The 15,278-nt window shown below is 36.6% G+C and overlaps 1 protein-coding gene across 3 annotated transcripts in view; it reads right to left on the bottom strand.

Annotated features, from left to right (window-relative positions):
• The window catches only part of REV3L (REV3 like, DNA directed polymerase zeta catalytic subunit), a 129,700-nt gene that overhangs the window by 64,044 nt on the left and 50,378 nt on the right, over window positions 1-15,278 (bottom strand). For all 3 annotated transcript variants that reach the window (XM_087775676.1, XM_087775673.1, XM_087775672.1), the window contains exons 2-5: window positions 14,171-14,360; window positions 11,128-11,202; window positions 9,485-9,645; window positions 5,234-5,330 (exon numbers count right to left, since the gene is read on the bottom strand). In XM_087775676.1, coding sequence (XP_087631802.1) covers window positions 5,234-5,330; window positions 9,485-9,645; window positions 11,128-11,202; window positions 14,171-14,360 — 523 coding nt within the window. The remainder of the gene's footprint in view (window positions 1-5,233; window positions 5,331-9,484; window positions 9,646-11,127; window positions 11,203-14,170; window positions 14,361-15,278) is intronic.

Here is a 15,278-nt window from a genome sequence, read left to right as displayed (position 1 = left end):
GGAAAATATACAAAGCAACTGTACCTCCCACTCTTCCAGATCAAGCCATGTTTCCTGAGCAGCTACAGTGCTCAGGTGAGAAGACAGCATGAAGAAGTCAGAACATGTCCAGTCACCTAGCTGTAGTTAGTTGAAAATATGAACTACTTCAGGTCATTAGCAGTTGTTATGCCTTGGAAGATACTCAGAAGTGGTCTGTTTGACACAGATTGCCCTATACGACAGGCTAACCACCTGCCTCACATCACATGCATCAGTTTTGCAAAGAAACAGATAATCTTATGTATGTCAAAACCATGATTTGAGAATATCTGCATTAGAACAAGGCTAGAAAAGAAGACTTAGCAAGTCCCAGCCAAAGCTTTTCATAGCATCTAGGTTTCATTTTGTAAAAGAGAACACTGATAGAATTGTTTACAAGGTACAACTTGTAATACGGATATATGAAGGGCAGGGTTAAGTGAGATGGCACAGGAATGGAAACAACCTAGCTACAAGAGAACAAAAGTTTACTCTCCTAAGAAGCAAGGGTTGCACAACACTGAGCTGCCATGGCTAGGCTACTTGAGATACTCAAACCAATTAATTTAAAATTACCTTTTATACCTGCACACTATGCTGAAAAACTGCAGTACAAATCCTTCATACCTTTACAGAAAAAGCTCCAAATACATTATTTTGAGAACAGACAGAAAGAACGGTCCTTACCTTTGAAGAAAGTAAAAATTTTTTGGCACTATCCACTGGCATGATAATAATAATGTAGGATGAAACCTGTGCTCAAAGAAAGTACCAAGGTTTGGTTCCTCAGATGCTGAGGCAATGAATTAAAGCAACAGTGGATGCACAATTAAAAAAGTGCCCACTACATACAGTTAGCTAGATCAAAGCCCTCAAAAACCTTGAAGAATGGACATCAAGGTCAGTATCTTAATTCACCAACGTTAATGACAGCCTAGGGAAACAAGTTCTGTGATGACCACATCTCAGGTATTTATAATGTTAAACTGAGGACAGTAGATAAAAATTTAACCCCACAGAGAATCTGAAAGGTGTCACTCAACTCAGTGATAAGGACTCTAATGTAATAATTTTCCATACTCTGTTCATGGAAGAAAAAAACGTCTTTGCAGGATGTTCCAGGGACTTGAATAATGCGCACATTTTATTAATAATCAAATGGCTAAATAAAAACATGTACATCCTGACAAGCGAGAAAAGCAATTATGACAGCCACAAATCTAATAGAAATCTTTAACATTACATAACTGCTAGACTGTGCAATACTGTTATTTGTCAGATCTCTCAATTTCCATATAAACTAGCATTCAATAGCAAATCTAGGATTCAAAAAAGAAAGTGTTTCTCAAAAGCATTCTACCAAACATTCTGCTTTTAACACAGCATGTCCAAGTGGTAGACTTGACCGGCAGATTACTCCAAGCCTGGTGTTTACCAGAAAGTTTTCTCACTGGAACTCATGGAAGTGTTTCATCATTTATTATCAGCTACCTGAGGGATAACATAAATGCGTCTCATGTGAAGAACTCTTGTCAAAACTGTTGGATAGCGCTGCCAGACTCAGGTGACTACTGCCTATTTTAAGGAGTGAGTTTTGTAGGTTCCAGTCTGATAACGCTGGCAAGTATCGTATTAAAAGCCTTACAACATCAGGGATTCCTGGGCACTAGTGGCTTTGGACATTTGTCTACTTCAAAACAGAATCACCCTAGAATTAGATTAAAAGAATTGTGCCTGGCTTAATACAGTACACTAATTATAGCAGCATGTTAGTAATTCAGAGATTTGCCAAGAGCAAGACAGGACATGGCTGGGTTAAATACTGTTCTGGAGAAGTGGCAGAGTAGCAAGGTGCTCTCTAGTACTGAAGAGTGAGTTCAGTCACCCAGAAACTTTGGCATAGTTCTCAAATGTTTTTTGAAATAAGGAACCACCACTGGCATTTACTCATGCAAAATGCCGCTAATGTTATATACATAACTTTTGAATAATATTTTTGCATATTACCTACCAGGTATCCAGTATCAGATTTCAACCACTTGATGTACACTAGAGTCAAGAAATGCCAAGTCACTGGCGCTACTTGGTTAAATCAGAGAACCGTTAACTGCCACTTGCAGCAAGGACTTGGCAGATACACGCTGGACTATCTCGAAAATTTATTCTCAATGTACACAAAACCAAGGATAATGAGTCTAAACAGACATCCCAATCACTAAGAATACAAGGCAGCCCTGGAAATTTTGCAGTCTCAAACAACATTTGACTGTCTTTTCCCCTTTTGCTTTTCTTGAAAAAACAACAAACAACTTAAGTGTACAGGCGAAAGGCAGGGAAAGATTTATGACATCTTCATATTTGATATAAAGGACAAGCAAAGACTTAGAAGTTCAGTACTGACACACAGGAGAAATTCTAAATGCTGCTGGAAATAGCGGTGAAATGATGAAATATGGTAAGTAAAAATTTTTTGCTGAACAATTCACAAAACAGTTGAACATCTCAACTTGAACTCAAGAAGACTGGATAACAAAGTGGGGGGACTGTGCTGGTATTGCACATGAAACTAAAAATCAATGTAGCTGTTGATATAGGTATACACAGAAACCAAATGTTTGGAATATAGAATATACTTTGTTAAGGAAAGACAGAAATAAAGGAAGAAGGGCAGCTTTACAGATACCAAATAATGCTGTAGATCGCAAGAATAAAAACAGCATGGAAAAAAATCTGAGTCACAATCATTTTAGGAAACAGTTACAAGGGTTTTCTTGGATAGATATCTCATATACTGTCTGGGTCAGATTTACCCTCCGCAAGGTTGATCACGACAATTACGGGCCCGTTAAACCAACCTAGATGCAAATGTTCAGAATTTTAAAGGAAATAAAAGTAGGAAGGTAATCTGAAAGTGGGACAAACTGCAGTATGGGTTTGATTACAAGAACATTGTTTTAAGTTGATGCCTCCCACAAATAATCCAGGAGAAATTATAATCGACAATAAGTTTTGTGTAAATACAGAACAGAGTAAAATCACGAATGGAAAAGAGTTTAGGTTTGTTACTTTGCAGTGGCATATACATGCTACAGCATGTGGAAGACAGCCATGCTACACCACCTTTAATAGAAGAAGTCATTTTCTAGACAAAGGAATGTTTGACACAGTGTCAAATGGGAAACAATTTCAGTTGGAGATGCAAATTAGTTCCTAAATTATTAAAGCATTCTAAGAGCTGGCTAAAGGCAAAATTCCTATTGGTTATAAAAAAAAGACTGAGGGTTGATACAACATTCGTAGAACTGAATATAGACCAGTTTCTGGGACTGAGTTTACTTTACATCTCATTAATATTATTGGCAAGAAATGCAGGAGTGTACTAATGAAATATGCTGATAAGGCAAGCCAGTAGATGTACTGGATACATAACCAGATCATAGTATCATAAAATGAAAGCAGGGTAACTTAGAAGTAGAATAATAGAAACAGGATGAAATTTATAAATGGGATGCAAGACCCTATATGAACTTGTAAGGGATTCCAAATGGAAGATTATCACTTGGAAAAAAAGGAAGAGGAGAAACATCTTGTACTAATAAATCCTAAAATGTTTATAAGCCAAAATGACGTGGTAAATGAGACTGTGAAGCATTTCAGGGAGAGAACTACCAGTATCATTGCATATGGCACTAGAGAGAATTTGTTTGGTATACTATGTAGTATTCAGGCTTTACATTCAAGAAAGAAATTCCTGCTGGCAAAAGTACAGAAAATGAATGCTAGGGAAGCGGACAGGCTTGGTATTTGCCCCATTACTGCTAACATCCTACTGCTGGAACGTGTGGGAGAGCTGGAGGAGGACTGGCACAAGCGAGGTGTTGCACCCCTGGCTGTACACACAAAAGTGTGGAAGAAGGAGGAAAGAAGGCTTGTGGATACAGCCATGAGGATGAGTGCCTGCAGAGAAGACACCCTTGGCTCCTGCTGTGCTGGGCCCATCCCTCTCCGGGTTTGACAGCCAGGAAGTGCTACTTTGCTTTCTTTTTATCTGCCTTCCCCAGATCTGTGTAAAGTAACATCAGATAATCCCGGTCTAACTTATGATCCAACCCCCCAAAGGTTAAGTAACTTGGCTTACATAACTGAGCCAAATAAAGGTTGAAACAGACTATGAACGAAGTATGCAGCCAAAAAGGGGAAGAAATAGCCCAAGAACAACTGGATATGAATTGACCACAAGTAAAATCACAAGACAACTAATCAGATGAATGTTGTTTCAAAACCTCCTTAAAGCAGGAGTAGCAGAATCAGAAAAACAGATGCTGCCTTGCACAAGCTCAAGTTTTTGCACACTAGAAAAATCTGACGTAAGGTTTTAAAGCACTTGGTTTCTACTGGGGGAGCGAATGCTCCCAGTATATAACACTAGCAAGCAGTGTGGCACATTGAGCCTGATAAGCTATTCAGAGAAGAATGACAGGAACTACCCAAAGACTGAGAAGACTACGAGATGATAGTGTTTTACAGGACCTGTCAAACATTAGAAAGTAGCTTAAAGAATGAACTTGTTATGGGTAAACCATACAAATCAAGGCAGCACCAGATACCGCCTGTTTCTCTTCCCCCAACCCCCCAAACCTCAACACCCCAGATATACTCCTTTTCTTATAGAAGTAAAGCGATTAAAAATTACAAGCTGTAGACTAGGAAATGTCTAGAAAAAAGGAAGAGCATGGGAGACGGATATGAAAATTCTGTGCTGAGATTCCTATGCAGCTACTATTTGAAATGGACAAATTGGAATACTCTGACAGCACGCTATTCATGTTAGTTAAGGGTGATTACAAAAACACAGTCTGTGAACTGATGTGTAAGTATTCTCCATAACTATTAAATTTGCTTAGCTTTTCATCAGAAGTCATTAGCTAGAAACATATCTTCCAAAAACCAGAAAGTTGAATTTGCCACATATATTCCTATTGTTACCTCCCAGTTAGATTTTTACAACCATATACCTGAAAGTGTCAGATGACCAAAACTATACAAACGAACTAAATAATGATTGTCTGTGTCACATTAGCACTTTTTTTTTTTTTTTAAACCTATAAAACATAAAAGGGTCCTTTAAATGAGAGACTGGAACCCTGTAGTATATACAAGTTGATGTATATAAGAAAATACAGCACACACAAAAAAAATTTGGCATGCTGACCTTGGTATTTCATCTTCTTCCCATTCAATGAAAGATGCGCTGTTTGAATTTTCTGGCAAATGAATTGTATGACGTTTACTTACACCTGATGTATCACCTAGAAAGAAAAACAGAATGAGAAATGAATTCATTTATGTGGCAGTATTTTTTACACATATAATTATATAATTGCATTTATTATTTAATACTACCAGTCCAAATGCTCCTAAAGAATAAATAGCACTGCATGATATCATCTTCAAAAAGTAACTATGCTAGCATTTAAATGATTTAACTTTCTTTCTAACATGTAGATACACATAAAAAGAAAAATATATTCTCAACACACTGACATTATTAGAATTACATTTGCTGTGTTCTAGTCGTATCTTAACGTAAATTCAATTTTTTCCTATTTGTGCGAGTTCCAAAGTAAATCATGCAGAGTCTGATGTAAATTTCAGAATTCCCAAGTGTCTGGGTCCTCAGGTCAGATCCCAATGGAAATTAGAAGTCAAAGAAAACACTAAATTCTACTTCACACTTTTCCTTTTCTCATCTGTGAGCTGAAAGAAAATACACAATATATTCCAGATGCAGTAGCAGTAAGTGAAAACCTGCAATGAAGGCAGATGTTGTCTGACCTACAAATAAAGAAAACACCGTGTAAGTTTGCTCGGAGGTCTCAGTGTAAGGAAGTGTGCTCCAAAGTCATGCTGGAGAAGTCCCCTCTGAAGATTTACTACCTCCTTTGTGGTCTCCTCCTGAACCTTCACTCTTCAGAGGAAGGAAAGACAATATACACAGGATGTGGCACAAGAAAGAAAAAAGCCCAGGAATGGAGCTGGGGGGAGGTGGAATAGGAGAAGACCTTGAAAATTACTCAGTCTCCCACTTCTATGTGAAAGACCAGCTCGAACCTTCAATTTTCTCAGCTATGTTGGTGTCACACATTAGCAAGTTTGTTTTTTTTTTATTAAATTTACCTTTCAGCAATAGCAAACACTTTTGCATTTGTTAAAGATACACTAATTGAACGATTCAATTGCCAGAGACCTTCAATAAAGAAATATTTGTTAGAATATGCATTTTTATTCTATGATTTCAAAGTAAATTTCATAGAAGTCTTGCCAATGTGAATTCCACTACTTGGAATACCAGGGATAGGGATATGTCATGTAGCAAAAAGCCCTGAATAATATAGTTACTACAGAAGCAACTAGGAAACACCATGCCAAAAGTGCCTTAGGAGCTACAAATAGAAGCAACTGAAATCCAGCAGGCTTAATTAAATATGTTCCAGACCAACCCCACTGTACCCAGACTAGTTCCTGCAAATCCTGCCCCTACCTCAGACTCCTAAGTGCCCTGACATGGCACACAGACACTAAACTCACACTGGAAATGTGGTACTCAAGTGTGGTGAAAAGACATGCTTGTATTTATGTAGGAGCTAGCTCACATTCAGCCACACCTGCACTAAGATGGTCTATGCACTACAATGCCTAAGCAAGTGATTACAGAAAGACAACACAAAATATCTGATCCTGTTTGCACAGACCCAGCTCAAACCTAGCGTAGCTTAGTGCCTGTGCTGTTCTAAAGTGACGACTTGCCCTTGGGCAGAGCTGGTGCAGGAAGAAACACAGCCATGATTTTACTGTGTGGCATATCGACTAATTGTCCGTATTAAAATGCAAGCTGACTGTGCATGGAAACATCTCGTTATTTTTCATCTGCAACTTGATTATTCTGAGTTGATGAAATGGGACTGAATAGATGTATACTCTAAAGGAAAATACATCACAGCAGCTATGCAAGATTTTAGGCCAATTGGTAAAATATATACTACTATTTTTAAAAATTATATGCATTTCAAATATCACACCAGGGCATTTTCAGTGCATTACCCCCTTTCTTATTCCCTAAGAATCCTACTTTCAAATACTTCTAAAAATCGAGGCTTAAATTCCTGTATCAGTTTGTTTCTTCAGTAAAGTTACTTATAGGGATAGAGATTTAAGGAGACTCAATATTCCCCTTTTCTTGACACAAAGATCTTGAAAAACAGTAGCAGCGACACATCAAGGTCTTTCAGAGTCATAGTACAGAAGAAGATTCAACTATTGAAAATAAAAGTTTTGTAATAGTTTTAGTGGCATGTGGTGCACAAATGAATTTGCAGCCTTCTTCCTCACTATCCATAAAGAGAAGAACTTGAAAAAAAGAACTCCTGCATCTTCTCGATACAGGCTGATGAAGGCAGAGTATTCCTGCTACTACAAATCTGCCTGCTCCTCTCTCAGCCTTCAAAACAGTCTACGTATCTCAATGAAAAAAATACCACTGGAAACAGGCTCCTGAGGCTGCTTAATTACATGTAGGAACAGATCTATTATTGAATTTTCTATTTCTTGCCAGACTGATTTTTGTATCATCATCTGCAAGGGAAGAACAGTAATTGTTTGCGGCACATCTTTAGGCAAAGGCTTTTACTGCCACCTAAGAAACAATGTTCAGCCTGGCCTGCACGGCACAAACTACACATGACTAAAATGAATGCACACCCCCAAGACACAGAAGCTGTGGAACAGGCAGGTAAGCGTGTCAGTCATAAGAAGAGGCTGTGCCTTCTACACTACTCCAACAGGTCTGAGATTAGAAAGGCTAGCTCTTCTCAGGGCTGCTGTGCAAGGACTGGCCTCTTGACAGCATTGCCTCTATAAGGTTGTACCAGGGACAAACCATTTATCATTCAGCTGCTGTGCTAGGAGTAATAGATAGTGATCCTGTGACCGGGGACTGCAACAGACTGAGGCAGGCTACTTATACGTGTGATGAGGAGCCACTCAAAGTGTTATGATACTTGCTGGGAGCACTGCTGCCACTATCTGATCAAGCCAGGACAAGGTAGCCTGTCATTTTCTTGCTTTTATCCTACTGGATTCTCCCCTACCAGAATAGTTACAGTTCAGTGGCCTCAGCCCATGCTCCTCTTTCACCCTCTTCTTCCCATTCAAGACCTAGGTCTCTAATCCTTAAATAAATGATGAAGGAGAATATAAATAGCTTGTGTCTTTCACCTGTCATCTGAAAGAGAGAGTGAGAAGAGCTATGGAAAAAGGATGGGAGCAACTACTCAATACAATTGCATTGCATGTCTCCAGAAGGCTGCTTTGGAGGTTTGGAAGGCTAAAGGTACCTGACTATACTTCCTCAGGACTGAAGATCCTGAAAATGCTCTGTCTGTGGCTGAGCTTTTGTCTTCCTACAGTTTGGACACCAGCAAAAAAGTGTGGCCTATTGTTGAGTATTAAAAGAATATTTTTCTTTAGATGAGAATCACTTACAAAAAATAATCTATTCCTGTCTGAATATATATGCATAAAAATAATGGGAAAAAAATTAAAGTCAGCATGATTCTTACTTGCTGTTTTTAGAGAAAGATACTTCACCATTCTTTTCAACTCTTGCTTTAGCTGTAGGAACAATTATGATTTAAGTAAACAATACTTATTGTCCTAAATGTTAAGTACCAAAGACATTAAGGTTTTCCTACTGTTATCTCCCCTTTATACTGAAACATTTAGAAAACATTATGGATGTTCTTGTCCAACTTCATTTTTATTTAAGTGCGTACACTCAAAATGCCAAACTAATTCTTTAAAATGAAAATTTAAAATACCTCCTTTGCTCAGACATTCATATTTCAAATTTCACCTGAGAGCAAATGACCTTAGTACAAAACACAAACGTTTCAATTAAAAACATTATTTGTCAGCAGAGCACAATGATTAGCCATAATTTTGTAAAGACAAGAGCACAGCAAAAAAAAATGAATTACAATTGATACAGGGATCAAAAACAAATGTCAAAAAATTAAAGCAACAGTATTAGTATGCGATCTTCCATGTGAATTCTTCAACTAAATATCAACTATTTTTAATCTTCTAACTTGGAAAGAGGTGTGATCATCTTGTGAAAATGGTCACAGCCGTGCTGCTGACAGAACATGTGTTTCTTGATGTATAGCATCTCATTTCAGGAAGCAGACTCTTCCTCAATCCCAATACACAGGCACAAAAAGGAAAATGATAGAAAGCTAGACACAGACTTTGTTTTGACACAGAAAGCAAACTATAGGGCAACAACACATGATACCCATTCAGCCACAAACTACGGCAGAAGTCTGACAGCTAGCGACATTTTGTTCAAAATGGTAGTTTTTAGCCTTCAAAAAAATTACGCGGTCTTAAGAAATAAACACCTTACTTTTTCTCCTTGCCTTTCTGAATTTGACAGCAGCCAGGTTTATTAAATTCATTCCATATAAGTTGTAGTCTATAAAGAGTTGAAGGAGGTAGGGAATATGGGCTTCATGAGGCTGGTAAGATTTGTTCATTATGGCTCCACCTTGCAGAAGCTCACATACTCTAAAATTAAAGACAATTTGGACATAAACCAAAAATTATTCCAGTACAACAATATTGATATTTGATTTTATCAAAATATAAAATACTTAAATTTCTTTTAAATTTTGCTTTAGTTGCATTTTTAACTTAAGAATTTTGTTTTCACAATAACAGACCCACAAAAATTACCTCCGCTTATAATTATTCAATATTTGGGTGTTAATTACAAAGGAGCTGTGAATACTCCAGCTTAAACAAACAAACAAACCTCAAAAACCATCATACCATGTACTATTCCTGCAACTGATCCAAAGCCACTATAGTCCATGAAAATCTTTCTACAGAGTAACTATGGCAGCTGTATGCCTACACAACAGTAATAACTTTGAAAGTCTCTCTAGTTGTCCTTGACGTATATACAAAGATGTCCTGCATGGTTTTAAAGTTCCATACTATATACACAGAAGCAGTATTTTAACAACTTCCTAGAAGTTGTTAATGTTAATTTGTTGATGACAAATCTTCTCTTTTAAACATCTACACATTAAAAAATAACTGCAGGTATTTGGATAATTATAAATTGGTGCAATAAATTTAACAGGATGTATCTATAAATCAAAGAAAAGCACTAATCATTTCTAAATGCCACAAATTGGGTCAAAAAATAAAATTTTATACAGAAAAATTAAAGGAATAATTTAAGTGAAGTGTTAGTCCTTATTTGGATACAAGGAATTCAAACATGAGAAGCTCCAAAGTTCGAAACAACTGTCATGTCATACATGCATATAGATTACATTAAGGCAGAAATTTAACATCATGCAAAATTTTACTAGCCTAGAACAAAACCCAGACAATCCTATTTTATGATCATGTATTAGATCTTTAAAAAAAAACCCAGTTACAATAGGTAATACTACACACGCAAGGGATTTCAGTTTATGCTTGAGAAATAATTTCTCCTTATTTATTCCTGAATTTACCGCAACTACTGTGACAGTAAGATTGAGATCAGCTGTGCTTTCATTTAACAGAACATTACTCTATTGAGAAATAAATAAACCGTCTAATAACAAAAACTCTCCAGTTTTTCAAGTATATTTTAAATTTAATAATGGGTGCTGGAATTTAAAAACTACCAAAATTCACTTCATAATATATGACAGAGTACTACATTGTTCCCCTTAATAGTTTTCCTCGTTTTCCTTAAGAGTTTCAGGAAAAGTAACTTGATACAAATTTGTTCAAGTGTTCAACAATTACAGTTAATACAAGACAACTAAAGGCAGGTATATTTTAGTCTTGCTTTCCTAACATGCTACTGCTTTAAAAATAATATTGGTGTGCTTAAAATTAGCAATTTTCTTATGTGTTTTGAAAAATTTGGACAATAATTTTGTTGCTTTTATTTTATTAAGATGTAGGTGAATCTTGCTTCAAAATTGACTTTTAAATACAAGATATAAGGAAATCAGCCAGAACTTCATACCACCACATCCTTACCTTTTTACCATTGCAGGATTGTAAAGATAAATCTTCATAAACTGTCTCTCCTTTTCATGGTAACCATAAAAAGGCCTGGAGAGGAAGAAGTAAAAGCAAGAAGCTAGCCAGTTATGCTGTGGCATTTATTCAACCGCATTTTACTATAAAGAGTATTAAAATCCAAGGAAAAAAATTAGAAGACAAACTGCATATCCAGGAGAATGAGAATTCCCATATGTCAGGCCAAAGGGTAGCACAACATTACTATATAATATGTCAAAGATAAAAAGAATAGGCCCTATGCATATCAAAGTATCTAAAAAATTGGAAGGCATTTCTGGCTTAACATTGTTTCTTACTTTCCACACATGTAAACATACTGATGGCACACCATCATAATAGTACTCTTAACAAATTTATTAGTGCTGGACTGCTTCCAAAACAGCTTTCAGCCCTTCTGATAAATGCTGTAACAAAGTCCTTAAGGACATTAATTCTGCACATCAGGTGCAAATGAGTAAATACTGGCTGTGTAACATAAATAACTGAACAATAAGAACTGCTTAAAAGAGTGAATAGTTGCCCCTTTTCAGTGATTACTAATCATCTCGTGCACTAAATGAGGCATGAATCCTGAAGAAAATAGGATTTGAGAATGCAATTAAAGAATACATAGCATAATGAATATGTCAAGATTAAACTGAGGTTGAACAGCCAGCATTAATTCTGGTAATACTTGACTGAATTACTGACTTTTCAACATCTAGAATTCTAATCTAATCTAACATACTTGTAAAACAGCATGTTAAGAAAACAGGCCATAATTCAACACATTGGGTGAATGCAAGAAGTCTACAGTTTGCAGTAATCGCAACCAAAGTCAACAGAAATTCAGGAAAGCATACATTAAAAATGTCACCTTTAAAAAATAAAATAAAACAAAATCTCTTTATCAAAAATATTATAAAAAAATGCAACTGGGATGCTTACCTGCTAAGTCTAAAAAATGAAGTTCAGTAGTAAGAGGGATTTCAGTCCTAAATTAAATGCAAACTCAGCAGAACTGCACAACTACAGCATTAATACTGCTATCCTTAATATGGTTAAATATGCACACATTTAATATCTCCAAAAGCTAGACTGAACTATTTAAAAAAATGTTTATGATGTTAAAACTGAGCTAAGTTGAAACAACAAACTTCAAGCTGTTAAGCTGAAAAGGGAGATCAGATCTTGTATAATGAATCAATCTCTTTCTTATAGAGGTAGTATAAACCTAATGACAGGTTATATACCTTGAGTTATAATGACTCAGTGTGCTGTAGGCATGTAAATTAAAAGCTACTTTAAAAAAAAAGTCAGCACTTGCATGGCATACTCACATTGACATGGCAGCAGGGAGAGCAAGATTTATAACACTTCCAAGGTTAGCTATGAACGCCTACTTTAACTTCACAATGCACAAGGACAGTATATTTCACCTCTTTTTTTATTCCTGGACCTCCACTATGTTTGGAAGTTAACGCAACAAAAATCTTATGTTAAACTTACAAGGGTTTAGCAAACACCTTTATTATTTATTTATTACATAACAATTTTCCTGCTAATGTAGAAGAGAAGGCTTAAGATAAACTCCAAGATTTAATGAAAAATATAGGCTTCTCACCATGGAGACACTATAATATTTATGAGCAGAATCTGACCCTGGTCAGAAGAGAAGAAAACAAATTTCTTTTGTGACTACATAAACATGTCTATCTACCCAGGTAAAGATGAAGATGTATTATAATTTCTGTTAGGTGCTTCCCATTAGCCTCTTATGCAAGCAAACAAAATGGATGAAGTGCTCTTTCCTATGCTTCTTTGAGGCAATGAGTATTGAACTTTCAGTAATGACTGTTTTGAAGCTGTAAGGCAAGAGAGGGGAAAGAGGCAGGATCTCCTAATCTCTGTCTGTTTTCTCACTGAGTCGAGGAAAGACTGTCTTCAGCAGTTGACTCTGCCCAGGTTTTACTGTTGAGATGAACAGCTATACTACAATTCACATAGTTCTCAGAAAAAGGACAAAAATAAGAAATCCGGTGGGTTACCTTCCTTGTTACTGCAAAAACACATCAGAAAGTTCTGACTGAAGATGAAAAGAAGTTATTGTAGCCCCTTTACTAGCAATATCTAGAAGGTACCACTAAAACTGGCTGGAAACAGAAAGATTATCTTCCTAAACTTAGAAAGAACATATTTCAAAAGTGCATGGGAAAAAAAATAAGTAAAAGATAGTGCTGCATAGTACTGAAAATTAGCATTCACATTGTTTTGAAGATGAAAAATTCAATGCATGTATAGACTAACTGTGTTCCTCCAGGACAGCTTCCCATTACTCACTATGATTTGACGTATTTTTCAGTCTTTGGTTATGCGACTTAAATAAAAATTAAGAGAATCCTTAAAATGTTAACATTCTATAATAGCATATAGTTCCAGCAGTAGTAGAAAGCTACACCAAATAATAAAACACAACAGTCAGCTTGACAGATAAGAAAACTAATGTGTAAGAGTCTCCACTTCATGGCCTGTGCTGCTGGGAGAACCAGATGGGTAAACATGAGCTGACAGTCTCTGCGATGTGCTTCCTAAAGGGGCCATCTCATATTAACAAAGAAAAGGAGACCTAGAGTCAGGCTCCTGCAAAACATGGCTGGTCACAGGGAACCCAGAATAACCCAGACAGGTAGAAGACGCCAGCTGGAAAGTACTGCTGTAATAGCAGAGACAGAAAAAGCTAAAAGGAACAGATTTGGAAAAGTTACAGACACTAGGATCCAAGTTTAGGAAAAAATGGTTATGTCAGGTGTTTGGGGGGAAAACCTGTTGATTATTTTAAAATCAAAGCAAGTGAGAAGAATTATTTAGTAGTTGTACAGGCCTGTATGAAGACACACATGGGGAAAAGAAAAAGGAAAAGCACTGCAGTCACTCAAGTCCATAGTAAGTGCTTCTATTTAGTACAACTGCAAAAACATTTCAAAACAAATAACTAAAAATCCTAACAGGTCATACTTACATTCCAGATACTAATGATACTTTGAAAACATGTTGAATAGTAGAAGATGGATTGCCTAAAGCCACATTAAGCGCTCTGTCAATGCTGAATGCCACTTGACGAAGATAGTATTCCGGATGCTGTCCAAAACCATCATATGGTACATAGAGGTAAGGAAAGATACCATGTAAGTGGAGACAAGTCTTCTGACCTAAAGAAGAAAAGGTAAACATTTATTTTCTAATGACCACATCTTTTACTTCTTTTAAGTAGTCCCTAAGTTTGAATTTTTCCAGGTTATTTTCAGGTTCTGCAGACAGGATAAATTTATGAAACAAGTTCAGGTGTATTTCAAACAAAAGGTACCGATTTAGAGCAGTTCTCACATTTGATTCATTGACAACAGCAATACAGAACAGATGCGGTTACGTAATATACACAGTGGCAAATTCTGCTGTTATACAATTGTAATCCTAACGATTTTCTTTGTAGTAATAACACAACACCTCTCTGAGAATAATTTCGCATACTGAGTCACTGTTGGATGGTTAATGGTTTCTCAGCCTTTGTGAAAATTTTGCTGTATCAAAATTTTTCCCATTCCTCACTGGGATGAGCATACAACCTCTCAGAAATTAAAAAGAATGTTCAGAACATCTACGAGGCCAGTCAAGATTCTAGTTATTAAAGCGTAAGTTTGGATATGGAAAAAAAAAACCACCAGGTGATTTTCAACATTTTAAATCGGTGGATCCCTGAAAGGTCTCTATTGCATATGCAGGTCTCTAGCCTTCTAACAACACGTTTACGTCTCAGCATTAGCTTTCATGAGTCCACAGTAACAGCAGAATGAAAGAATACACCATGAAAACCATTCTACTAGACCACAGCTTGAGCTTCTGTTTCAGACAAGGTAGTACAGTGATGTGGACCGGGATCTCCCAAACCTACCACGTTTTTTGGGAGACTAGTCTCAACTGTAATGCGTGTTCTCCGTTCTTTCCTCACCACAATACAACAGAGCATGCATTCACTGCTGAAACTAACATCAGGTCCTGCTCACCACCCTTCCAGCCCCAAAAATCATTCATGACTTCTCACTGGTCAATGAAAAAGTTTCACAGAAAAA

This window comes from Nipponia nippon, unplaced genomic scaffold (assembly GCF_047370975.1).
Source record: "Nipponia nippon isolate SJK-2023a ecotype South Korea unplaced genomic scaffold, ASM4737097v1 scaffold_4, whole genome shotgun sequence".
Classification (NCBI taxonomy): Eukaryota; Metazoa; Chordata; class Aves; order Pelecaniformes; family Threskiornithidae; genus Nipponia; species Nipponia nippon.
Note: the sequence above shows the minus strand (reverse complement) of the source record. Positions and strands in the feature narration are given on the sequence as shown.